Source organism: Labrus bergylta, chromosome 17 (genome assembly GCF_963930695.1).
Source record: "Labrus bergylta chromosome 17, fLabBer1.1, whole genome shotgun sequence".
Taxonomy (NCBI): domain Eukaryota; kingdom Metazoa; phylum Chordata; class Actinopteri; order Labriformes; family Labridae; genus Labrus; species Labrus bergylta.
The window spans coordinates 22,149,178-22,176,491 of NC_089211.1; the positions used below are offsets into that span (position 1 = coordinate 22,149,178).

Here is a 27,314-nt window from a genome sequence, read left to right on the forward strand (position 1 = left end):
TTCCAGATAAGGTCACAAACACACCTACTCACTGCACTCAAGCTCAACTGTTTAGTATACTTCTCCTTTGTACTTCTGTTATTTCAGGGAACACTCTGTCACACAAACATAAAAGGTTTAATCTCATGGTTACAAGTGAAAACTGGTGGACAAATGAAACTAGAAAATGTTGATGAAACTTGAAATTTGAAGAATCTGTAATGCAACCTTCGACCTATCATTGTTCAACCAAGACCAGCCTCACTTGGTGTGGAGAAGTCCTTACAACTGAAAGTAGCTCTCCTAAATGTCAGATCGTTGACCAACAAGTCTTTTTTAATTAACGATCTAATAACAGAAAAAAGAAACTGCATTGTACATTCTTAGTTGAGACATTTATAGATCAAACGGACGCTGAAAAGCTGGTCCATGCCTTTATTTCAAGCAGACTTGATGACTGTAATGCACTCCTTACTGGCCTCCCCAAAAGAACCACAGATAAACTTCAGCTCAACATCAAATAAATGCTATGCAATGCAAACATTAAATGGTCAACATACAATGTAATGTTAAAACTCATCAACATGATATTCTCTCTTAACAGTATTGCTCCCAAATTGTTTTACTACTATACGTTTAAATAAGAAACTACCGTCTATCTGTGAGCTAGCATTAGTACAACAAAAAAGTTAACCGCTACATGCTGGGTGTTAAAAATACACACATTAAATGGTTTAAATCTATGTAAAACTTAATAAAGCAATATTCTACTTTAACACCAAATGGATCTAAAATGATTTAAGTATTTTTAAGTGAAACTTGCTAGGTATAATGTACATACAGTACATGGTTTGCAACATTTTCATGTAATGAATTTAAGCTAGCAGAGCTACTCGCTGCTTGATAAAACGGTGAAGCACAGACCACATGTCTACAGAATGAGGTCAGTAATACATATTTTAGACATCTCAACTTTTATTACATTAATTTAGTGTAACAAAGAATATCAGCTAGCAGTAGGACTGATTACTTTTACACTACATTTAAAAGATAGCCTAAATCTTCACAGCTGTAATTAGTGTTTTCTTAATTGCTTCCCGGCCAGTAAAAAAGTAAAAAGTAAGATTGATTGTTTTTATATGTCATAAATATTTAGACAGCCAACAACAATGGCGGCAGTAGCTCAGTCTGTAGGGACTTGGGCTGGGAACCAGAGAGTCGCCGGTTCAAGTGTTACAAACAGTAAGTTAACATTTAACTTTTCTACAACACAGTTAAAACTAATTATATCCAACCCAAATATTTAATTAAAGTCTTAAAACTACACTTTTTTAAATATACAACTATGTTTATTAGTTATTTGTCAGAGCAGTTAGACTTTGTCAGGGTTAGCAGAGAAATACATTAACAAAGTTTTATCCATAAACTGTAAATAAATGAGACATCCAGAAGAAATTAATATTACAAAGCATACAGTTCATGTTACTGTTCTGACAAAAAGAGGAATGTCTGTGTCTTATATTTACTGATGTCAACAGCGATGAGGTGAACATGACAATTGAAAAATAATTATTTAGTATTTTTATAAGATATTTGTTTTCTATTGAACCCCGTGAAGTCATGAAGTCTGTGGACAGTGTCAGCTTCACACCAAAAACTTTAAGGATTAGAAAAAATAGTGTTGAAGACTGGCATCAATTATTATGAGTTGCAGCTACCTTGTTCAATATTATTCCTGCAGATGTGGCTCATAACAAAAAAACAGCCTGAGCTGTCACATGTAGTTAACTGTACATTTTGTTTTGTCTGAGGCATTAATTGAACACCTTTGTATTTCTCCTATAGACACAGTGTGGATTATTGGTGACAGAGACAGAGGAAGAAACCTGAGCCTCAACAACATCTGTATGTGTTGGTTCTTCTGGGGTGGACTTCAGTTGCTTCTCTTCAACAGCTCGCTGTGAGGGAGGTCTGAGTGATGTCACCCACAGGCTGAGAGCTGGAGCTGAGGCGTGTTTTAAACCTCTTGACAAACCATTACACCGCACCCACCTGTCAAGCTGGTCAGCTACACGCCTTATCGTGAATAACTCTTATCCTTCATCAAATCAAAACTGATGAGTCATCAAAACATCCCCCCCCCCCCCCCCCCCGTACAGTGTGTGTCCATCGAGACATGAGCTAATCACACCTATTTGTTTGTTTTGTACCAAGCTGTAAACATGTTCATCTCTGCTGTAAAAACAGACTTTTTTTAATGTTGTTTTTCAGATTAAATAAATATTTCTATATAAATGCACTCCTTTATGTCTACTTATAAGTATACATTTCAGATTTGAAATGACAAGACTAAAATGTGCATTAATGCTCAACTCAATAGCTTAGGGAAGGAAGTCTACTTTTACACAACTTCTTATTCTTTCGGCATTTTCTTTTACCAAATACTAATGTAGTTCATTTCTGAAAGTGGGATGGAACAGAGTCATTGCAAAATGATGACCTTAAACAAGAAGCCCCATTCTTAAATCAAGATACATGGAGAGTAAATAAGATCAATAACTTGTGAATAAAAACACAGTTAAAAATGATTTAGAAATGTAGTCTTCCCTGATTAATATCACATAATATCAACTTCTCCCATCTAAACTGGACAAAGGGTTTTAAAATGGGAAGAAAATAGTTTGATTGCAAGTTGTTTGGAGGAGATCTATTTTTATTTGAACAGCATGAATACAGTCTTCCAAGGTGCAAACCCTCCTCCTCCTCCTGAAGCCTGTGGAGCTCCTTCATGTACTGCTGTCTTATCTGCTGGCCATCTTCTCTCAGCAAAACTTTGACTGTTGAAAAGTCATTCAGAAGAAGCCATGTGACATGGATCCAGGAGAACATGGACTTTTAGTGAGAGGTCTTCAGGATGGCAAAGAAAGAGTTTCATTAAAACATTTTGTTTGTTCTCATCTATTTTTCTGTATTCATCTGTGTGTAAGAGCACATTTATAAATTCAACAGTGTACTACCCAGACAACAAAGGTCCAGTATTCAGGTACAGGTTCAACATCTATTCAAAGTTAAGAAGATAAACATTATTGTAATCGTGCTGTTTTCAGCTCTCTCACTCACACAATGATATTCCACATCAAATTGTCTCAGATTTTGGGTGAGGAAAAATTAAGCAGTTTATTGCGGATAGTACTTCATCTTAACATGAAACAAATATAACCTGAATTATTTAAATCATTAACAGGTCCCAACTCTCTGTGCTTTAGTACAGAACATACAGTAACTCATTTATTATTAACATGAGCTCAGTACATGGCTGTATTCTTCAAACTATTTCTTATACTTTATATCTATGTGCTTTATATCTTATTTTCATTCCATATGTTATTTATATTTCTACAGCTATATTCTGTGTATGAGTTCAGTGAAAATGAATATGGTTATTAATATAGTTCTTAATGGTTACAGATGCTCTTACAAAGTGAATTTTTTAAAATTTGTTAACAGTTTGCTCAAATCTTCAGACACTACATCAACCATGTAACTTTAATGTCATCCTCTATAACCTACACAGCACATTAGGTTCAGTTCAGTTTATGTTACTGACGGATAATTACTACACAAAGTTTTTTAATGTCCACATTTACGTGGAGTAAAACATTCATCATAACGTCAGATAACCATATTTACAGTCTGTGGTTAACCACCGAGATGAACCTTTAGCTTCTAACATCACACAAACTCATTTTCAACATCTTAACAACAAACATTTCTAAACCATTGACTGTAAATAATGAGCTACACAGTTAGCCGACAAGCTAATGCTAAACAAGCTAGGTCCGTAAATATAAATACCGACACTGAGTAAGCAGTAAATATAACACTACTATATCACTTACCGAAGAAAACTGAAGCATCAACTTGTTGGATGGTCTGTTAACCGCACAGCAAGCCATGTATGTTGTCAGATATGTGTTAAACAAACTCTCCAAACGATGTAAAAAAGAGGAGAAATCAGACGGATCAAGCTGTTAGCCTCCTGACCTGCTGACCGCGCAGAGCTGTCAATCAAATCTGACACAACCAAATATGGGCATAGTCGTTTTCCTTAATAGAATAAAATCCGATGAGTTATAAAAAAAATTCACCCCCCCACAGTGTGAGGAGAAGGGGCCGTCAACTTCTCAGATATATCTCGTTTTTTGAACCAGGCTGTAAACATGTTGATTCCTGTGGTAAAAACAGGCTTTTTTGGCTGTGGGCTTATGGAACTTCCGGCGCTTCTGCAGCCAGCCTCAAGCGGAACCTCGAGGAACTGCAGTTTTTTGTACTTCCGCATAGGCTTCATTTTTCGAGACCGAAGGTTGCCCCTTGGTTGCGTGACTTAAAGAGTGTAAAAACATAAATTTCCAATCTAATCAATAAAATAAATCTGCTCTTAGGGTATTTTTATGGTCATAAATAATTAACCCGTGTCATCTAATCACGGGCATGGCTCCAAGGGTGTAGCCTACCCTACAACTTACCTTAATCCCTTACCTGAATGACTACATTTAGGATAAATGTTCATCAAAGTTCAGATAGATCAGCAGGTAAGACTCGACAACGTTGGTAGAAGGGCTTTTCCACATGAGTATAAAACAGGCAGAAAGTAGGACGTATGATTTCTTGACTTTTATGTTGTTTTGTGGGTGCACACTTTGCCTGTAGTCTTGTTATCTTGTTAAGTTTTCTGTAGTCTCATGTGGCTCAGTGTTGTTATATGTAGCCCAATAATGTTGATTTATCTCAAGTACCGGTAGGCTATATATGGTTGAAAGGAAATTAAAGACACTGCAATGTTATTATAATAGTTTTGCAATAGTTAGCGTTCAGTAACAAAAAGAAACTGCAGCCTCTAAAATAAGAAAATAGTTGGATCACTACCTCTCTAAATCATTTTTTAACATTATAACCTTTATGAAAGTAAGATTTATTGAAAGCTCTGCTCTATTAGACAAGGAAAAGCAAGTTTGTTTTTACAGGACCTTTCACCAGGCAATTCAATTTGCTTCACACAAGGTGAGGTAAAAAAAAAAAAAAAAGATTAGCAAGATTCCAACAGTCCAAATCAACTCCCAGATTTATTACTTGATGTTTCCATTTCAGTGAGATTGATTCTAAATGAGCACTGACTCTTGATCGCTCCTGTTTAGGCCTAAATAGAATTATTTAAAAATGTTCAATTGTAAACAAAAATTCACACGTCCAGGATTTAGTGTGTTCAATCCAGTTAACCAAGTTATCAATGCGACTTATATCATGCGGTGAGACGCTTAAATAAAGCTGTGTGTCGTTGGCATGTGAATGTTAAAACATGCTATAGGATTTCATGATCCAAGCAAGAGGGAGCATATAAATATTAAAGAGGAGAGGCCCAAGAATAGACCCTTGGGGGACCCCAACATGTAATTATTGTACGCCCAGATACATGACCACCCAGAGTAGCTAGAGACTGACACTATAAGAATGACATTATTTAGCTCTGTGCCCCTAATAACTGGCAACTGAGTATTTAAATTCCCTTTATATGTCCAATAAGTCATTCATAAGCTAAAAGGAATCCGGCATGGTAAAGCTACTTGTGTTGAGGCGCAATAAGACTCTATTATGAAACAAAATGTACAAAAAATCCAGAAAGCCCGATGCCTTTTGATGAAAAAACTAACTAATAACTCTACGATCCCCAAGTACAAGTAACATTTAATCTGTTGCATACTTCTTAAACATGCATCCAATCACTTGAGTATTTTTTTCATGGGGCAGCTGCTACTTTAATTCAACTATCAAATCTGAATGCATCTTCTTCCTACTAAAATGAACAAACTTTATCATGCGCTTTTCCTATAAAACAAATCTGGAGTATGAAAGTTATACAGCTGACACACCTTGTTATGACTCGCAACAAATTCAAAGAATACTCTGAGTCATTTGCCCTCTTACATAAATGTTGTTTTATCATTTTGTTTTCCTTGTAAAATCTTGGCTGAGAGATGTGACGCAACTCCTCAATCTTGAAAAACAGAAAGTTACCAATACATGACTCGTATGATAAATCTGAGAGAAAATAGAAAACCCTTTGTAGACTATATTAAAGTTAAGCTCAACGCCACACCATGCTTACTGTAACTACACAAAAGCTAGAGTCACACCTTTTTCATAATCATTAATTTAACGTTGCCATAGTAACCCATCATTTAAAGGGAAGTTTTGCTTCATTTTTCTATACCACTGCCTTTGTGTTTTGTTTAAAATGAGAAATAAATGAAAATATGTTTGATCAAAGAAAAATCTTCAAATATTTAAAAATCCTTGCTATGCTCCTTCCAGACACAAGATGGCGCTGCTTCCCAAAAAATAAAAAGGTAAAACCCAAGCTGTCACCTCCTGAGGCTGCTGTGAAGGGGAGCATGTAATGACGAGCTGACTGTAATCATATGGGCTCCTACATAATGAGCAGCTGTAACTGGAACTCGAGGAATAGGTATGATTTTCAATTTCCTACAGACTAAAGATAGACGTGGGCTAAATTACACCAAAAAACACACAAGGTTACCATTAAACTCCACTGCACAGCAGAGCAGACCCCCTGAAAGACTTTCACCCAAACTGAGCAGATCCACACATTTAGACATCAAACTTTGAATTCAAAGTGTTCATGGCAAACCATAAATGTATCTTTTCAGAGTCTGAGATGAGATGTCTTTGATGTTTTTTTCAGGATAAATCAGGGTTGAAGTAAAATCAGACAAACGTGTGCATGTTTCATTTGAGCCCCACAGCACTTTTCACAAGTTTAATTGAAGTTGGTGCCAAACAGACGTCAGAATGTGTTCTCTCTTTTCTGATATTGATTCTTGTTGATGTTTGTGGTTGCTGGGTGATCATCTAACATAGGACACATCTCAGTCTTATACCAACAGTGAAGTGCAGATTATTAATTAGAAAGCACTTTGACTCGAGTACAGCTGAAAGGCTGTTGATTATTTGATGACATCGGCAGGAGTACATTTTTAACTTTTTTAACTACACAAAGCTGTGGATTATTTTCCAGTTAAGATTTAACATTCCAACGTGATCATTACAGTTTTAATATGTTGCATTATGTCAACCCAATCACATAAAAAACGGTTATAAGTCGCTATTCCTTGACTTGCTCTAACATGTATGTTACACACATCATCACACCTGTATAAAGTAAAGACTTTGAAGAAGACCCGGTCAATCCTGGCAGATCACAGTCCTCCTTTGTCCGAGGAGTTTAAGTTGCTTCTGTCCGGCCGCAGATTCAGCGTGACAGCATGTAGGACACAGAGACAAAGGTCTTCATTTCCCTGCTGCCATCGCCTTTTTGAAACGACTAATGGTGTTGCTTTTTCACCTGTTTCTATCTATTGCATTTATTGTCCATTGGAACTTAACTTCTTAGTGTCCTTCTTATGTTGTATTGGCTGTATGTATGTTTTTACTGCTGACTGCAAAACAAATGTCCCTCTCACAGGGATGACAAAGACAACGTTGAACCTTGAACCTTCATCATAATACCTAAAACATAGAGTCTTGTGCAGGAAGATTGTCTTGAATGATCTTGGCCATATTTTTCAAAAAAGAGCCACTAAGAAGGCAAAGGCCATCCTGGGAGACCCTCAGCACCCTCCGCATGCAGAGTTTAGACTCTTGCCAACAGGGAGGAGGTTCACTTATATCAGGAGGGACAAATCAAACTGATATCTGAGGACATTTCAGCATTCATCAGCAGTTGGGATTTAATATAAGCTGTATGCATTGTTGTCTTTGTGTCTCTTATCTCCCTCACGTCCATCATGATGATATCAATGGGAGTTATGTTTTATATGTATGTATTTCAGTTTTTCTGCTGTTTTTCTGACGTGTATTGCCCGTATGAACCTCTGTTGCAAACCAAATTGCCCCTCGGGGACAATAAAGATTTTCCAATCCAAAATGGTGTAATGTAGTCTTCTCCATGATTAGTACCTTTTCTCACTCAGATCCCTTATTAAATTTAGTTCATCATTAAAAAGAGATAAAAAGTAACAGAAAAGAAGTAGCATCTGCAAAATGAACTTAAAGTATCAACATTATTCTGTAGAAAAAGGGGAAAAGTTATTAGTTTGTTTCTATAATGATACATTCATTTTGTAGACACATGTTGCTTTATGTTGTCCAGTGGTTCCCAACTTTGGGGTCTTGTCCCTCCAAACAGCCACGGGATGGATCTGAGGGGTCGTGAGATGATTGATGAAGAGAGGAAAGAAGAAGAAAAAAAACACATTTTTACACAGCTGGAAAGTGTTACGGTAAAATGAAGTACTTTTCTAAATGGAAATTTGAGTTACATATAGGTCTTTACCCTACTCAAGAATGTATATTTAACATTACTTTATACCCTTTTTCCCTACATAATTTAAATTGGTTGAAAAATCTATCTATCTATCTATCTATCTCTCTTTACACCCCTCAGATTGTCTTGAGGGGGTAACAGAGCAGAACTGAGTGTGAGCTCGTGTTATTTCAGGGCAGATAGACATGCGCACAGCTGATGAAGAGGCACATCTGCACTGACGTCACCCTCTGCGAAAAAGCTGCCAATTTGAAGCTGTCCGGACGGGGACAGACCCGGTCTTTCTCTCTCTCTCTCTCTCTCCCCCCCCCCCTCTCTCTCTCTCTCTCTGTGCAGTGTAGTGAGGAGGAGCAGCTCCAGGCCAACTTTAGCTGCTGTTTGCATGCACTTTTCTTAAAAAAGCAGAGCTGTGGCGGCTTCCTGAGGGGGCAGAACACCTCCTGCAACCTCAACTAACTTTTTAAGCCCCTCTGAGCCACAACACAAAGTCTAGATTATAAAGACGACAGATAGGCTGAAAATAGACCCTTCTGCTGGAACAAATCCAGCACTTTGAGAAGCTGAATAACTGTCTTTTTATTTTTTTTTCTGAGTGTGTGTGTGACAGTGTCTGAGTCTGAGCTCCTGCTCCGGTGTCTGGTCTGGAAGAGGAGACTCACAGTTTTTTTTTTTAGGAGGATGGCAGAGTCCAGAAGGAGATGAAAAGAGGAGAGGAGCAGCAGAGGTTTGTGTGCGGAACTTCAGAGCTGCAGAAGCCTTTTGTCCTGAGCTCTGCCTGCACAGTTGGGCCGGATCTGACAATGAAGATGAGCGTGGTAACTATCTGTTTACTCTGAATGTAGGACGATATCTCTCCCAGGTAGTTTGATCGGCGCACATTCCGTGCTTGTGAGCGGTTCAATTCTCCCCAGACTTTGTCCACAAAGCAGCAATTAGCCAGTTTAGTTGCTCATTTTTTGGCACAGCGAGTGTACGCCGAGAGTTTGGGGGGGCATTTTGCGTGGAAAAGTTTGCTACTTTCTTTTGGAAACATTTACGCACTGGATTGCAGCGTTAACAGCTCTGCAAAGTAACTTTGAACTCATTGACAGCTTGAAGCGTTGAGCAAAAACAGCACAGAAACGCATCGCAGTGATGTCAGAGTGCTTTTATTTCTGATTTGTAGGTCGCCCTGTGAGGCTTGTGTTTAAAGGTACCGGTGTAATAATGCATGCGGGCCGGCTGCCAACTGTCTGGGTCAGAGTGGCCAAGTAAGTAGCGCTCTGTCTGCCTGTCTGTGTGCCGGAGAGCAGGAGTACAAACTCAAGGAATATACACAAGGAAAATAGAAAACTTCTAAAAAGTTGTCGCGCAGGTTTGGAGTCCTGTCACAGCAGCCGTCTATCACCTGAATCCACTGACGTTTGTTTATATTCCGTCTTGTTTGCACATGCAGCCGTGAAAGCGCGTCAGTGAGTAAAAAAAACCCCACAAAGTGCACGAATGATATCATGTTTAATGCATCCATAAAAAATCGGGTTATAACGCCTCAGTTACGCTGTGCAGCCTCGTGTTGGTGAGAGACTCAAGTGTCACTCAAGTGGTTGAATATCAAATGAACAGTTACTTGGCACGTTGCAGATGTGACTGAAATCGGTGTTTTTAGTGGCAATGCAGCAGCTTCAAGTTGATGATGTGTTCAATGGGATATTTAACTGTATGTTGGATTATTATTCATTTGGAATAGATAATGCCTTCAACTCTTTATTAATCCATTGAAGCTGCGAGATTTACCGATTTTTTTTTTTTTTTTTTTTTTAAATCAGCCAGCAATTAATCAGCAGCCGTCATTGAGAACAGGTTAATGCTGTAGTCACTTTAAAGCAAAATATTCCCCAAGAAATTCAGATTTTTACTTTAAGAATCGTGATGATTTGCTGCATGTTGTTGGTTCATCATTGTGCATTGAGCATATTGGGTTTTTTTTTTTTTTTGCACAGTTGGTCAAATAAAATAAGAATTGTGAGAAGCTCATGTTTGGACCTTTAAAATTGGAATGAGCATTTTTCTTAACCTGTTTGACAGTCATCTAAAACAGAATGCTTCCTCATGAAACTTCCACTTTTGAGGTCATAGTCATTCTTTTACCCAGTAAAAATCTTTAACAATGTCTTCAGTAATATGAGAAAAATCTGCTAGTTGACGGGTCACATAACTGAATATTGAGCATTGGATTTGTACCGGTTGTTTGGGGGGAAAGCTATATGTTAGATATAACATTATATTCACATTTCTTTTTGTATTAATTATGTTTTTTCTCCATTAGGATGTAGTTTATTGCTTATAAATTGTTGAATAACTGAGAAAACGCTTAATACACTAAACTTTCTTATTCCATCTTATAGTCAGAAATCCGGAGAAATGTGATGTAATGTAATCAGCATCCTTTCATTGTGAAGCTGGAAACACCAGCTATATCATATTTAGGCCTAATAACACAATATGATCATCAATTATCTAACCAAAGTGTTTTTCTCTTGTTTAAGAAAAGATCCTTGACCCTTCATCTTTGCAGTGGATGACACTTTGGTTAGTACCAGGAGGTAAAAGAGGCGTCTATCCTCTGATTGATCTCTCTCTCTATCTCACAGGAATGCAGATGGATCGGTCAAGACAAGCTTCCAATGTAGAGCTTCCTGTTTGGAGTTACACCTGAGAGCGACCGTGTCTGATGGATTACGTTGTTTTCTCCGAGCTGCTGACATGAATCCAGAGGCCAGTGAGATGTGGAAGCACTCGCCCTCAGGAGAGCTCTGAGAACCTGGATGAGCCTTTCGAGCAACGCCCCGAACTTTCAAGTGAAGGAGACGAACCATGGACTTGTTATGGTGTGGCGTCGGACCCGTCGCATGCTTTTAGCCCGTTTGTAGCACCCCTCTACCCCTCACCCCATGTCACAGCTTCCCCTGAATAATGGAAATTTTGTGGAAGACGCTGTGGAGTTGGACACTGAGCCTGGTGATGATGGCTGCTTCTGAATTTCAAAGCGTCAACAGACTTTCACACAACTCTCAGGGTATGACCGGAGGATAGAAAGATCCTCCTTTTTTCACCAACAGTATGAACATACTCAACCAACCAACCAACCAACCAACCAACCAACCAACCAATCAATCAAATCAATCAGTGTTGGCCAGGCAGACGGCTCTTCACCAATGTGTCCGGTTCTGCTCAAGGTTTCTGCCTGTCAAAGGAAGTTCACTTCCAACTTTTGTGAAGTGTTTTTTTTTAAGATTAGGATTCATGTTTTGTGTCTCTGTGTGTGAATGTACAAAGAGTAAAGCTTACACCCACTCTTCATGTAAAGTGCAGTGAGATAACTTCTTTCCCAACAAAAGTTATCTCAGGACACTTTCCAAGAAGAACCAGCCTAGACTGTTCTTTCAAGAAATCACTTGGCAAAAGTTGCAAGAAGAGTCAGGCAGAAACCTTTTGAAAGATTACCAAAAAACTTTTGCCCTTTTCATGTGTTTATTTAGAGGACAGCACAATGAAAAGAGTCAGAAATAAGCGCAATGTGGGGGGTGACATATGGTAAATGGCGGAGGCTGGGGCCACCAGTTCAAGGGATAAAGCCATGAGTGGGTGAGCGGGTGTCCTATAGGCAGAAACCTTGTGCAGAACCAGACTACACAGGAGCTATATGACAAATTTGAATTTTTACTGCTAACAAAACAAATCTAACTGTTGATAATAATCGTAGCTTTACCTCATCGTCTCCTCTTCTCTCTCCTGTAAAAGAGGAATCCCTGTCCTACCTGCAGCACTACCAGCTGGCTGTCCCGGTGCGGGTGGACGAGAACGGAGAGTTCCTGAGCCACACCGTGAAGCACCACCGGCCGGGCCGACGGAGACGGGGCGCGGTGGACCCCATGATGGGACAGCCGCCGGCGTTAGACCCGGACCCCCCGGAGTCTCGCCTCTTCTACAGACTGTCAGCCTACGGAAGGCACTTTCATTTAAACCTGACACTCAACCCCCACTTGGTGTCGAAACATTTCACAGTGGAGTACTGGGGCAAAGAAGGGCTGGAGTGGCGTCACAATGTGGTGGAAAACTGTCACTATGTGGGATTCTTGCAAAATCAGCACAGCACGAGCAGAGTGGCGCTAAGCAACTGCAAAGGCCTGGTGAGTATGGAGGGGGGAAGTTTTGTAATCATTTAGATTTTCAGACTAATACCAACATTGAAGAGGAAAATTCACTGATCATCTGACACATAATGCTGTTGAGGAGAACAATGGTACCAGGGACAAATTAATTGAACTGTTCTCAAATTAATTTCTTAAAAAAGTAGTTAGTTTGACACTAAAACAGGATTAGAAACAAACAGATCAGACACACTTAAACCCACTGCTGCTGCTTGTCGCCACATAGCGGCGAAATTAGAGGATTTCAGCCTGCATCACAACATTTTGAGCTTGAATATTACAGACATTTTTTCAGGAACATACACAAATGTATCATTGTGGTGTCTTAGCAATCGCAGATAGATTTGAATAAGTAAGAGTTATGAGAACGACGACGACAAGTAGCAGCTGATGTTGTAAATTTAGAACCGTCTGTTGCTCTAAACGGGCAGAAATCAGGCCCGAGTCCCCGGTTCTGTGTTTCCCGCATTACTAGAATGATGCAGAGATTTTTGCACTGATATGAACGTGCTTTTTGTAACAAAATTCATTGATGACTATGAAACATTACACATTGTCGACTAAGTGTAATGGACCGATGTTTGCGGTGCTGCAGTGCCGATAGTTTCCTAAGAGAAGGGCCCTGCATAACGACTACATGATGACACATTGTTTAAGACACTCCAAGCATTGATTTCTTTGCTATTTGTTTAAAAAAAAAAAATCACAGCAGCGCATATTAGAAGACATCCAAAACGGAGACATATGGCCTAAGACAGGCCCGTATCGGCTCGACGTAATTGGCCCGACTGATATATCGGTCAGGCTCTATTATGATTCTGAGTGGCGAGTTCACGCTCTCTAAACTGCCCTTTGAGCCACAAAGAATTCACACAGCTCACCTCAAACAAACCCTGACACTAATGTCAGATAACTAATATATGCCGAGCTGGTGGTGCTCTCATGTCAGCCAACCTTTCAGTTGCAGCGCCAAAGGATTAAACCAATTGTAGTGTGCTTAACAGAGTCTTGGCTCCGTTCCACTTGGCAACGCTGCGTCTGCAGGCAGCTTGAGCGAGGTGATGCTCAAGGAGAGAAACCACATCATCTCGGTGATTTGCTCAAGATAAGCTTTTACTTTCCATTTGTGCGTTGAATATCACCTTGTTATCCGCATGTTTTCAACGCCTTGTTAGCCGGGATCAAATTTCCTTAACCGGATCCTTTTTTGTGATTTGTAAAAAAAAAAAAAAAAAAAAAATATCTGTCGAAATCGTGGAACGGAGCCCCATGTGCTTTGTTTCAAAACAAACTGAACAGCACTAACAAGGCATCTAATTATCCTGTCCAATCATTTAGACCTCAGGCTTCTTGTGCACAGACTTTTGTGACTGTCCAGCTTCTCTTTGCTAATCAAGACATTTTGGAAGAAGTTTTAATATCCCTCCTCTGTTCAGAATAACTCTAAAGAAGGGAAAAAGACAAGCCCTGCTTCTTGTTGGCAAATGTAATCATGTGGAGAAAACATTTAGCCAAATGTGTTGGCAAAGGACTACACGGAGTATCATAAATTGAATTAGTGTTTGCCCTTTTTTTTTCTTACAGCACCAAAAATGGACAAAAAAACAGTGTCTGTGCTTTAATGTAATCAGCTGTCTGGACGGTTTGAGACCTTGACATCACACACTGTTAAAATATTGAATATTTTTAATCGTTTCCATTGTAAGTTTTCACAGAGCCAAGCCAGTGCTTTTGACAAACTCAATTTGACTGAATTGATGCTCTGTAGGGGGCGTCGAAGAGCGGGAGGACGTTGTGTTTTTAAAAGACGGACTCGATCATTTGGGGTTCTTGAATTTAACCGCAGACAACATGATCACATTAGGGAGAGGAAATCAACTCCATAGTACTCCAAGAGACACAAAAGAATATATAATTTCTAATGGCCAGCAGCAGGTGACTTAACTGATTGCAAAAAGTTAATTAATTGTGAAAAAGTCTGTGAGAAACACACCATTCTTTTCAGTGAATTTGTAAGCTAAGAAAACCCCTCATGGTAAGGTTATTCTGTCAATCGCTATCTTCTTCAAACAGCATGATTTGTCGGCCATGGTCCCATTTAGCGTAAAGTAGACACGAGCATGGCTTCCATTTGAATGACAAGTTGCTATCACCAGCAGAAGGTAGACATGTAGAAATGCGTATCTACCTTCTTGTCCAAATGTGATAGCTCTTGTCTCCAGAACCAAGACGGCGTCAGCCAGAAATCCATACCCAAGGCTTGAAATCCATGGGTGATGTCACAGTGGCTATACGTGCACTTTCTTACACAGTGCATGTTTAGTCTTACAACATTTTTACAGAGTCACAGAAGAAGTGGTGCACCTGTTGAAGACACTTTAAGAGATTTCTCCGATGGTCATTTACGTCCTTTTTATATATTCTTGTGTTTTTTTTCCAGCACATACACTCAGTGCTGAGCTTGCAAAGATAGTTAGCATCCCGATCGCAAGACACCCTTTCCTTCAGTCTTTTTGTTTCTCTATATCTATGAAGAGCAGGACGAGCCTTACATTTTAAAGTTGAAACACACAAACTGTGTCTAATCGTGTTTACTTTGTAAAGCATCTCTGTAACTTTCTCTGCTTTTTTTTTTCCTTGAGCACACCGGTACCAGCAAACTGTTTAAAAAAGGAGAATTGCTCCTAATGGAAAGAAAATGTAACGATTAGTCAGGGAAACATAACAGTGCTCATCGGTTTCTTCTGCATCTTAGTTGTTTTGTATGCATTTTATTGCAGTACTTGTTTGTGTTTCTAACTTGTTTTTCTTTCATTCATTGTCTCTCCCCCTCAAAAAAACAAAAACAAGCATGGTGTTATAACAACAGAGGACGAGCAGTATTTGATAGAGCCATTAAAGAACATATCCTCCACCACCTCCAGTGAATGGAACCTGGAAGAAGCACAGCAGCATGTTATTTATAAAATGTCTTCCATTCCCTCTCCGCAAGAGCCTAGCCAGGAGTTCAGCTGTGGCATTTCAGGTTGGTGAACCTCCATCTGGGTTGGACTCTGTGTGGGTGGGACTGACGTAAAGGAATAACTATACATAGCAGGTTAGAGGAAGTGCTGGTTTGGTTCTAGGCCCAGGTTCTGGTAGGCATGACCGGGCCTCTTGTGCGCCTGGACACCTTTCAACCTGCAAGAAAAAGTCCTCTCTCTGGCTTTCATAAAAAGGCCTTTCAGTGCATAAAGAGCTTTTTGGCTCAGGCTTTTATGGAAGCACAAATCCTATTTATAGAACCAACAATCATGTTCAGAATTTAGAATTCAAACAACTGCACCAAACGTCTGCATATAGATGTGACGAATTGGAAAAAAGGACCAGGTGGATAGGTATTTGGGCCAAGGTCTTATAAGAAACAGCAAAGGCTGTCATCGCCAGGAAGCTAGCAAGCCCTAACATGTACCATCTTATAGCTTTTTCCCAGAGCATCTGGGTCATAAAGCAACGGCTTTACGCTGCAAGGTTCAAAGGGCCAGATTCTTTATGCATGTGCATCTACTGCACAAAACTGGCTCTCTTTCAAACAGATCAACATTTTGACTGTTTCATAATTCACTCTTAACCTGCCCCTGCCTTCCCTTTTGTTCGCAGACCTCATAAAAAGCAGTGCACCTTGCCAGTCCAGCACACCCCCTCCTGTCCACTCGTCCCCTGCACCCAAAAACATCAGCGAGCAGTCAAACAGCACCCACAGGCAGAGGCGCTCGGTTAGCAGCGAACGCTTCGTGGAGACGCTTGTGGTCGCAGATAAAATGATGGTCGGTTACCACGGACGGAAAGACATTGAGCACTACATCTTGTCTGTAATGAATATTGTAAGTTTGATCCTACTTTTTGGTCGTTTATTAGACCTCCACGCCAACATTTTTATCATACATGGTTGCTGGTTTAGTTTAAGTGGCTTGTTGCTTAATGGTCTAAGAGAAGATGTTGTGATATGTGGACACAATTTGTCTGACTTTGTGTCTTTTCTTCTTTTCTGGAGGTCAGGTTGCCAAACTTTACCGTGATGCCAGTCTAGGAAATGTTGTGAACATTATTGTGACCCGCTTGATTGTTCTCACTGAAGATCAGGTAAAAAAACCCTTCTTTTTCGACCACAAAAACTTGTCTTTATTACTCTATTTTCCATCTTTTTACACTTAATTTGACCTATCCATGCAGTTTCATCCCAGCTCTGACTACCCTGAGCCTTTTTTTATAGTATCTGCACCCTCACCTGCTGTCAGTGTATAACCGATATGCTTGGCGTGAGTGCACTGCAGTATTTTATGTGATTACCTTACTTGAAGGAGAGAGAGAGAGAGAAGAGAGACTCTTCACCATATGGCCACCACTTCAGATGAAAGATATGCTCAGGCATCTTCCCTCAGGGAGCCTCAATTGAGGATTTTTACATGCACGGTACATGTGTATGTATGCGTGATGGGAGAAACAGAGTGCCTAGCTAGCATCTGTTTTTTTTCTCATAGCGGCTCTTCACTTAGCAGCAGGTCCAAAAAAACAAGTTTTCATGTTAAGTGGAGCCGCACTTTGATCCAATGGGAAGGCCATTCATCAGCCTTTGTTTTGGATACACTGAATGTAAAATAAAGTTACAAAAACACAACATTTTAATGGCGAAAGTGAGTCACTGATGGGCTGTTGAGTTGTTCAGTATTGTTTTGTAGTTAATCATCAGGCAAGCTGGAATCAGCACTGCATCACCGGCTGGCAATGCGATGCTTTACAAAGGTTGCATCCATGACAGTAGATGCATTTTACAGACTCCGCAACAAAACACTCCAAACTTCTTTCACGTCTCCTTGCTTTTAAAAATAAAATGCAAAAAGCTTGTTTTAGTCCTTTCTTTGACTCGTCTCACGCCTCCTGCCATAAATGGGTTTACCTTTTACTACGACAGCATCCTCTCTTAAATCAAAAACAAACGTTTCCCTTTTCCAACGACTTGTCCTTTAATCTCAGAAAAGCCTCCTCCAAAAATAATTTATCTAGATAGTCTTCCCGCTTTGGCAGCTCACTTGTTAGCGCTGTCAACACATGACATTCAGTTCAATGTCACGGTTATTCTGCAACTTAAGACAGTGCTAGAAAGTAATGAACAAACAGGAAGAGAGAGGAGTAAAGCATGGAACAGAGGTAAATGCACTGTACTGTTCGGTTTATTTAAATTTTTTGTTTTAAGCATATTCTTTATGAAGTTTATCTTTAAGTTTTATAAAATGTGTAAGAGTGCTGAACTGTGTATGATAGGATAGGAAAGGATATAACACCACACGATGCGATACCATACCATACCATACCATATGATAAGAAACCCATTATTGGTTCAAGAGTCACTGTGCTGCATGTGTGTTGTGTGTATTTTGCAGCCTAACCTGGAGATTAACCATCATGCTGACAAGTCTCTGGACAGTTTCTGCAAATGGCAGAAGTCCATCCTGTCTCATCACAGCGATGGAAACAGCATTCCTGAAAACGGGATGGCTCACCATGACAACGCTGTCCTAATCACCCGGTAAGTGTGACTAACATCTACAGGTATAGACCACAAGGGGTTGCAGGTTTATTTTTCAGTGCTGATAGAGTTAAAAAAAAAAAAGCCATGCAGACAGAAGTTCAGCATCAGGCTGTGTCGGTGTGCTTGTTTGCTCAAAGAGTTGGCCAGTAGCTTAAGTACTAAAGCTTTTTGAATGTCCACTTCTTTGCACAAGGTCTACCTGTTACTCTTAAAGCTGATGGGAAAAAAGACCTCAGTTCTGACAAGAAAAACATGCTGCGTCGGACGTACTGTACCTGTCACACTGCAATTTATGTCAGGGGTGTTACCATAAAACAGCAAAACTCTGTCATTACCGAGAATAGGCTTTATTGTTGCCAGAAATGTTTTGGCCACACAAACAGCAGCTTAAGTATATATTTTCTACTACTGGGTTTTCTCTTGAAAGCGGATGGTGTTTAGTGATTGAGATGGGCTGAAGCCAAACTTTTCGACTCTCTGGCTCTGCATAGAACAATTTTTATACCATCAGTGTGCTCGAGCTTGTTGTCTGTCGATTGATATTTTCCAGCTCCTTTGGATCCTGTTTTTATTCTTAGTTAAAGCTATAACAACCACCAATACCAAGGGCTGCTTAGTCTGTTTGAATCGGTCATTGAGTTTATCTCTGTGCATGTCATTTTTGGTGTTTTTTTTCACGGCTGATGATACATTTAATAACCAACACTTCACAGGAACCTGTTATAGAAATAGTCCATCTTGGGGCTCACAGGAAGCAGACATTATTCATGCAGTTTGTCACTTATTCGTCAGTAGAGATCAGTGTTCATGTCCAGCAGAGATGCATCAGCGGGACATGAACGAACATTTAATTTAATTTAAATGATTCTCTATTTCCACCGTCGTTCAAGAGACCTTCTTTGTCGGTCTGTGACTCGGCGAGCAGTATATTTTAGGCTGTCTTGTTTTGAATGTGGCCTGTCACGTTCCAAAAAAGACACCGAGGGAAATTAGGAAAATAAATCCAAACAAACAGACGTTCCTAAACAAGGTCAAAATTGTACCTCTCCGGTTTGGAGCTCTCTTCTGGTGAGGAGAGAGAGAGAGAGAGAGGGAGTGAAGGGGGGGAGATGAGAAAGAGGAGGGTGAGGGAAGGAGAATGAAATTTAATTTGCTGTGCCCTTGGTTTTAATAGATTAAAAGCTCTAGGAACGATTGGATCATTTATTTGAAATGTATGATGTGTTTCTTAAAGCACATGGGGCTCAGAGTGCCCTGGCCCTTTGTTCTATTGGATTACCTGTAGCCTACAGTATGTGAGTTACGGGGGTTACCGGTAGGGGACACAGCATGAGCTTAGCCTTTCTCTGTACTCACATTCATGTCTGGGCACTGTGTGTTAGCTTGGTCACATTCTGCAACATGCTTGTTCTTTACATTGAGGAAAGAAAAAGGTGTTTTCCAGTTCAGAAACCTTCATGACTTCTTTCACCACACCTCAGCCACCTGCCTCTAATAAGGTAAAGGTGGGAGGCCAGGTGTTTTCTAATAGGATGATGCCATACTGCTGTCAAGTTGCAGCTATGGAAAAAATGACAAAACTTTTTAATTTTACAACCTCCTGATTTATCATTAACTGAAAATTGTTAAGTGAAAAATCAGCGGGACATTGGACCATATTCAAAAACATATTCAATAACCCATTAGTTAGAAAACAGCTAATGTTAGCGTTAAGCGACCTGCTAATACAAAAGGAAAGGTGAACATTCCTAACCAATGGTAATAGCCTAAAATAATGTGACTAACATATACCTAATAAAAACTACTATATAAGTAGCTAGCCAAAAAAACTGTTGGCTGACAGTAATGTTACTGAATCGCCACGTTGCTGAAATGCTATACATGCCTTGTCTTCAACAAATGTTCGCAAACAAACACCTGCAAGCTAACACTAGGATTTGATGACATAAAGTTGTAAATGTCTCGCTAAGGTAAATGCTAGCCAGTCAACAGAAATGTAAGCGCGCTAACAATTACTTTGGTCAGTAAGTGGTTGAGTGCAAATGCTAGCTGTTTTTGTCTCAGCTGTACGTAGGCTACTAAAGAGTATTAAACGTTATTTTACCCCTGAAAAGAAAAGGCGGGTTATCACACTGGATTCTTACATTGCATTTAAAGTTGCTTGTCAATAAAGAAGTGTTGAAATGAGAAGAATTTGTCAAACAAAAATACAAGTTTAGGCTATTTTGTTTTGTTTATAAGCTACAAAGCATCATTTGAATGTTAGCATCCAGCTATTTTGGGCTGTAAGAACTGCTTGATAATGTTTACAATATGAGTATGAACATTTAATTTTAGATATAATATCACAAAACAAATTGTATTGTTTGCGATTAGCCTAATTGTTGACGGTTGACTGCAGAAGCTATTTGATTATCTTAGCCAGCGTGGTTAACAAGTTTGTCGCCATATAGGCTAATGTGAAATATTGTTCTTTTTTTTTTACCATACCTTACGTTTTTACTCAAATCAGACATTTGAAAAGTGCTTTCCTTGAAAATATGGGGAATTATATGCTCTTGTTATGCAAAAGGTTGAAATTTGATCTCAGTAAACTATGCGATAAAACAATTGGCGCCATTGGAATAAACTGCCATGCATAAAGAAAGGTTAATTTAATTTTGTTTTCTCCCCTTTAGGTACGACATCTGCACCTACAAGAACAAACCCTGCGGTACCTTAGGTGAGTAAAAGCAGAGCGAGATGTAGGCTACATGTTTTCTTGCCAAGATGGTAATCTTAGCTGATGTTGACTATACTATTATTTGCTTTAAGAGTTTATTCTTCTCTCTTTCCCCCCCTGGAGAGATTCACGTTCGGCCTACAGCGTGTCCTCAGACAAACCTTATTTAGCAACCTTCACAAGTGTCCTTTAGAGAAACACCAGACGGCTCCTGTGAGACATAATGAGAAGGATGTTTTCACTTGTGTTATTACCTTAGTTCCTCAGTCGACTCCCCCTTTAGTTAGTGGAGGCCACGAGCCGTGAACTTGGACGGGACAGCAGTGGTCACCTACAGTTTATAAACCTGCCCTGTGTGTCGCTCTACTCAGTTTGTCTGAGGCGTTTACACTCCCTCAGGGGTTTGACAGAGAAAGGGAAAGAGGTACGAGTTGGTGGGAAGCCGAGGAGGGGGTGGGGGGAGACAAGAGGAGAAGATGGGGACGGAGAAGGAAAGGAAAATGGAAGGGGAAAAGGACAATTACAGGGAGTGTTAGAGTATGCAGGAGAGAGATAGATTGGCTGATAGGGACAGCAAGCAGTGGCAGAGACCTCGTCCCTCCTCCCCCTCGACACACCCAAAGCCTCCTACCCACCCAGTCCTCCTCTCCCCATCTTATCTGTGTCAAGGCCCCGCAGGCACCACAGTATATCTTGGAGGTAATATTGTGACTTCAGGGGTGGTTTGACAGATTGACCGCATTCGTCACATTCCCCGGTCGCATAATTGCCCTGGCATCTGCTTGGCTTCCTCATTGTCTCAACCTTCTTTTTCCTCCTCCCCCCTCCTCTACTCCTCTCCTCCCTCTCCTCTTCGGGGATCATGCTCCCGGGTCAGATCGCTGGCCTTTAGGGTCGCCAAGTAATCACGGGGCTGGAGATAATACACAGTCCAGCCCGGTGTTAAGAAAACATCTTGCACACACACTTTACTCTCTCTGACACACACACACACACACATTCTTAAACTAATCGTAGAGTAGCCACCCTCCTTCCTTTCCCTCCCTCTCCTCCTTCTTTCTTCACCTTCAGGCTCCCTCTTTCCCTGCAGTCATGGCTTTGGTGGCCTCCTGATTTGCGAGTCTATTCTTGTTTAGCCTCTTAGTGAAGAGGATACAAAAGCCGTGCTGCCACTTAGCACGTAGTTCCTGCAAGAAAATGTGAAGCAGCACTGACCACCAAAAGACAATGATTACTACAGGTTACTTTACCTACACGTGCAAATGCAGGTGTTGTTAAATCTTAAGGCATGTTCAACTCTTCACTGAGCCCCAAAACTCTGTTGACCTAAGTTAAAAAATTAGAGAATGAATTGTGATCAGTGTAAAGGGTCAGTCCTCCTAAATTAAAGTAATCGTCACTTTAAACCTTGTTGTATTCTGCCATACAGACTGTTTCTTTTACATTTTGTGATGGCCTCATCTTCATCCAATACATAAAATATTGATTTAAAATGAAAAAGACCTTAATGAAGATGCCCAAAATTGAGAAAATAATCACCGTATATCAACAGTTAGGTCAAAGAAACGATTTCTATCACATCGTTGCTTGTTTAAAACTTGACCGCCATCTGTTGTCGTGTATTAATGTTGCATTTTTTTCTTCTGCAGTAGTTCAATGGCATACAGCTGAAGAATTAGCAAAATAAACTATGAATCATAACGTGCCTTACTCTTTAAAACCAATATAACAATGGTGCATGAATGAGCCAGTTTAGTTTTTCTTTAAATTGTATTCAGCTGAATTTTATTAAAATGTATTTACTTGATACTTGAAATACAGAAGCCCTAAGCAGACATTCATCCATACTTTTACCAACAAATTGTATTGTTTTCTCCAGATTTCTACTTATTTATGGCGACTTATGCCGGTTGTCCCAAGATTACAAGTACGTTTCTCATGATCTCAAGAAAATGACGGAAAACTGGTGTTGCTATCCTGAGATAACTAAATGAATAAGTCAAAAATGAAGAAAAAAAGAACCCAAAATGTGCGTGTAATCGTGTGAAAACAGATTAAATAAAATGTATGGACATTAGGACCTTAGGGCTTTAATAACTAGCATATCAGAGGATACTGTTAAAATATTATGTATGTGCTGTTTTAAGTGATATGAGCAACACAAAATAAACCCGATTCACTTTAATGTAACTGGAGAAGGTAAGGATGTTGATTCATAAATGAAAACTGCATGGGTGCATTCAACAAGAAAAGAGGGAGGGACGTAATGTAAAGATTCTTTATTGCACCTCTTCTTTTCCTCAGCCTAACCACATTCAAAGTCTTTCACTAATTTTTATGGGACACATTTAACGTGCTTTCTCCCACACACACACACACACACACACACACCTGCTTTGTGCTGTCATACGATCCGCTCTGCAGTCACCTGTAGATGTAATCTGTGAAGAATTGCCTCCTGTCTCCCTATCTGACCTGTCAGCCTTTAGGAAAAACGGACCTGCGACACCTGGATTGTGGAGAGGTTTTTTAACTTTAAACTCCCTCCTCTCCCTTTTCACTCGTTCTCCTGGGCTGGAGTTCTGAAATGAGGAAAACATCTATATTCTCTGACAGGTTTCTGCCGGGGTACCGCGTTGGTGAAGGGGGTTCTTATATTCCCCTCCTTGGCTCGCGTTGTAGGCGATCCCTTGTTACATGAATTGAAATGTATAAATCTAACCATGTCTAGACATTTTCCAGCCGACTCTGTAGTGTGCGAGGAATAAATTAAAAAAAGGATGTCTAGCCGCGGATGCTGAACTTAACTCCCCCTGGTGACTAGGAGATCATATGTGTGGAATCCTAATTTTATGACCATGAATCCTAAGAATGCCTCGTGTTGACCCTGTGTTTGTATGTTTGTCTCGTGTGTGTGTGTGCGTGTGTGTGTGTGTGTTCAGGCTTGGCCTCAGTAGCTGGAATGTGCGAGCCTGAGAGGAGCTGCAGCATCAATGAAGACATCGGCCTCGGGTCTGCTTTCACCATCGCACACGAAATCGGCCACAAGTGAGTTTTAAGACGTTTTAGGATCCTAATATAAAATATATAAAATGTGACTTTACACTGATGCAAGTAGCAGCGGTGGGATAAAGTCAGAGTTCCTCATGGAAGAATCACGGACTCATTCTTAAAGATCGCCCTTGAGACTTTTATAAGACCCCAGATGGTGCTTTCACACTTGCACAAAAAGTCTTTTTTTTCGGGATGTGCTGCATGTGTGAACGCACTCAGCCGCTGCAATTTTTCATCCTGACTTTTTCGGGAAGTCAGGATGAGCTGATGTGAGAACGCAGCAGGAAATATTCAGGGAAATTCACAGCGACGAAGTGGGAGGATGCAAAGACGTTTATATCCTGTGACCTGCGCACAACCTTAGAATGTTTGCACTTTATCCGGTGCGATGTCAATGAACATAATGCAACTACTTCCTTAAGTTTTCTTTTTGTCCTTCCATACTCTTTTGTCTTTACCTTGAATATGTACCATACTGTACGTAAAACTACATGTAGCTGGATATAAGGATAAAAATCCCGATATTGCTTCGTCCTCCAATTCCACATTGCTCTTTATATTCACCTATATCTTAAAGAATTATTTTTTGGGCTTTTTCTGTATCTTGGGGTGTATCTTAATCGCTCTCAGTCTCAGCCATTGTCTGTTATGTAGCCGCCCCTTTAGCATTGCATTGAGTGTTTTTGTACAGGTGTCTAGTGCTTTGCATACAGTTACATTTCCCAGAGAGTATAGGTATGCACTCTGCGCACAGTGGGTTTCATTCTGAGGTTACAACATGCTGTTTTAGTGAACTGAATAACATGTCAGTATGAGATTTCATAGGCAGTCTTTATAACATATTAAACTTAGCATGGAGGTTAAATCAAGTCATTCCAAATCAAAAGGAGAAAGTTCACGTCATGTCTTAACCTACTGGTGTCAAAGTCAATGTCCTATCTCTTTCTCTACTCTGTGCTCTGATAATTGCTCCTAAATGGACTTTTCTTTCTCCTTGCATGCTCTCGCTCCCTCTGCAGACGCTCTTGAACTGTATCTCCACATATTCCCTCACGCAAATGTCATCGTCCACATTCTCTCTCGACTCTTTCTTCCTGAATTTAAAGCAAAAAATAATAATGATGATGCATTAGTCTACGTATCATTCTCGGGAGAGTTCAGCAAGCTGGCGATTTCCTTTATTATGTCTCCGTGTCTGCTTCTGTTGTGGGGCAGTTGTAAAAATAGTCCCTGCTTCTAGAGGACGTATAAAAAAAAAAACACACACTGCAGTGGGGGTTTCGGCGAGGCTGATTTATTTCAGGAGTAGGGTAAAATGTCATAAACGCCGGCCTTAGAAAAACAGGCTGAGGCTGCGCGATGTGGTCGGGTTTGTTATATACATTAGACCTGATTTGTGCTCCTGGACTGAAAAGAAAAGTAAGCTTTGACATCCTGCTGTAAAGTGAGAGTTTTTCCTCAAATCATATCCAGACAGATAAGCTCTTTTTTTTTTTTTTTTTTTTTTGAAAAATGAATTGTTAAAAAGATTTATTTCCAGCCCTCAGTGTGAAATAAATTCTTTCAGAGACCAGAGCCTCAGGTCGAGGTTTTTGGGTCTTTTTTTTTTGTCTGTTTGATGTGAAGTATCTTTGCTCCTGTCTGCAGTGACTCTCCCTCCCGGCCTGCTCAGACCTGCAGGCGGTGATTGACAGGCAGGCATCAGAGTGGTGATTAGAACCTTTTTTTCGTTCCTGCCGTGCCCCAGACAGGGTTTGACTTCTGACCCCGGGCTCTCCCCAACACAGCTGTTTCAGAGCCATAGAGCTGCATGTTTACAGCCAGCAACCTGAAGGACCGTCCACTCTCAGCCCGGCTAATCCGCCAAACAGTGGGATGCTTTTAGACCCTTTGTTACTAAGGATCAGAATTCAAAGCTTGCTTTAAGTCCCACTCCAGCGGGTTTTTCTAACAGTTTTTTTTCTGTTCATTTTCTCTCCCAAACAGATGCATGACATCTGTAACTAGATTGCTGAACTAGCATACCATTGCACTAATGCAAAAAAGTCATATTTACACACTTTATTTACAGGAAATTCATTGCAAGTTCATAGAGAGGTCAAATTTTTGTCATGAGCGTGACATTCCTATTATAAATACTGCGGCGCAGTTACCACCAACTCTCTTCAGACTGTAATATTTCATCTTTAACTGCACGTGGCTGTTAGCTCTAGATGTTATTTGCAATAGCTAGATAGATAGACTTCATTTGGCATGGACAGCACTTCATTTGCATATAGAGGGAACAGATTTACCCCAAATATATGAACAATAGATCATATCAATATGCGCAAACATTATCGTCGCACAGAGACACTCTGTGCGCTGCAGGACATTTTGAGAAGCACATCACCCCTTTGTGTGTGTTATATGAATTAGATGGACTCTTAACAGCTTTTTAACACAAAACTCCAACTCAACTCCTTCTCCAGGGTGAGCTGCACGAGTGAATGAAATAGACACATTTTTCACCTGGACTTTATGGAGACTCTTCCTTGTCAGCCTCCTAGTAAAATTTCTGCAAAAAGTCGGAAAGAGCAGATGTGTGAACTTAGCAAAGTAATATTCACACAGGCCGAAATTGTATCCGCTATGTTGGAAACATTACATGTTGACTACCAGAGCTTCCTTTTTTGGCATGTCTTACCTCCAAGTTGAGCGAGCTGATACACCTTATGTGTGAACAAATACAGTAAGCTGTTTTCATCCACTTGCAGTGACTTTTCTAGAATATTATTATCTTAAGCTAACTCAGAGGAAATTCTATTTTCATGCTGGCAGGAGGATAATGTGTGCGTTCTCAGATGCAACCCACCCTGAGTTTAGTGGATGTGTGAATAAGGGTTTGAAGAGGAAATAGCTCACTCAGTTTTTGCACTTCTTCGAATTTGATTTATTCTACACTTTTATTTTTTAGCAAAATTCCACCCCGTAAAAAGAAAGGGGCTGAAAAGATAAACTTTATTTCATATTATTATAATTATTGTCAGACAATAACTTAGAAATATATGATGTATAATAAAAAAAAAAAGCCAATAAACAGTTGCATTGGGACTAACCCTAACCCATTTTTTAATACTGTGTCTTTCAGTTTTGGGATGAACCATGATGGGATCGGGAATTCCTGCGGTACCAAAGGCCACGAGACGGCCAAACTGATGGCTGCTCACATTACAGCCAACACCAATCCTTTCTCCTGGTCCGCCTGCAGTAAAGACTACATCACCAGCTTCCTCGAGTAAGTGGATGATGGTTGTTCCCTGTGGGGCTGTCTGAGTGTGTTTGGATTTGTGTGTGTGTGTGTGTGTGTGTGTGTGTGTGTGTGTGTGTGTGCAGGAGAGAAAAGGTTTATGCCTTTTT

At 40.1% G+C, this 27,314-nt stretch overlaps 1 protein-coding gene and 1 long non-coding RNA gene across 2 annotated transcripts in view; both read left to right on the forward strand.

The window, feature by feature from the left end:
• Nucleotides 1-4,558: 4,558 nt before the first annotated feature.
• LOC114921035 (uncharacterized) lies at nucleotides 4,559-8,314 on the forward strand. Its single transcript, XR_003809337.2, has 3 exons — nucleotides 4,559-4,630; nucleotides 6,349-6,502; nucleotides 7,520-8,314. It is a non-coding gene; the product is annotated as an uncharacterized lncRNA (long non-coding RNA).
• Nucleotides 8,315-8,729: 415 nt separating this feature from the next.
• The window catches only part of adamts6 (ADAM metallopeptidase with thrombospondin type 1 motif, 6), a 66,240-nt gene continuing 47,655 nt past the window's right edge, over nucleotides 8,730-27,314 (forward strand). The window contains 10 exon segments of the mRNA XM_029280186.2: nucleotides 8,730-9,195; nucleotides 11,011-11,435; nucleotides 12,161-12,549; nucleotides 15,421-15,595; nucleotides 16,210-16,433; nucleotides 16,609-16,692; nucleotides 17,991-18,136; nucleotides 20,818-20,861; nucleotides 23,804-23,909; nucleotides 27,046-27,192. Of these exon segments, the coding sequence (XP_029136019.1) occupies nucleotides 11,333-11,435; nucleotides 12,161-12,549; nucleotides 15,421-15,595; nucleotides 16,210-16,433; nucleotides 16,609-16,692; nucleotides 17,991-18,136; nucleotides 20,818-20,861; nucleotides 23,804-23,909; nucleotides 27,046-27,192 (1,418 nt within the window). The 5' untranslated portion in view covers nucleotides 8,730-9,195; nucleotides 11,011-11,332.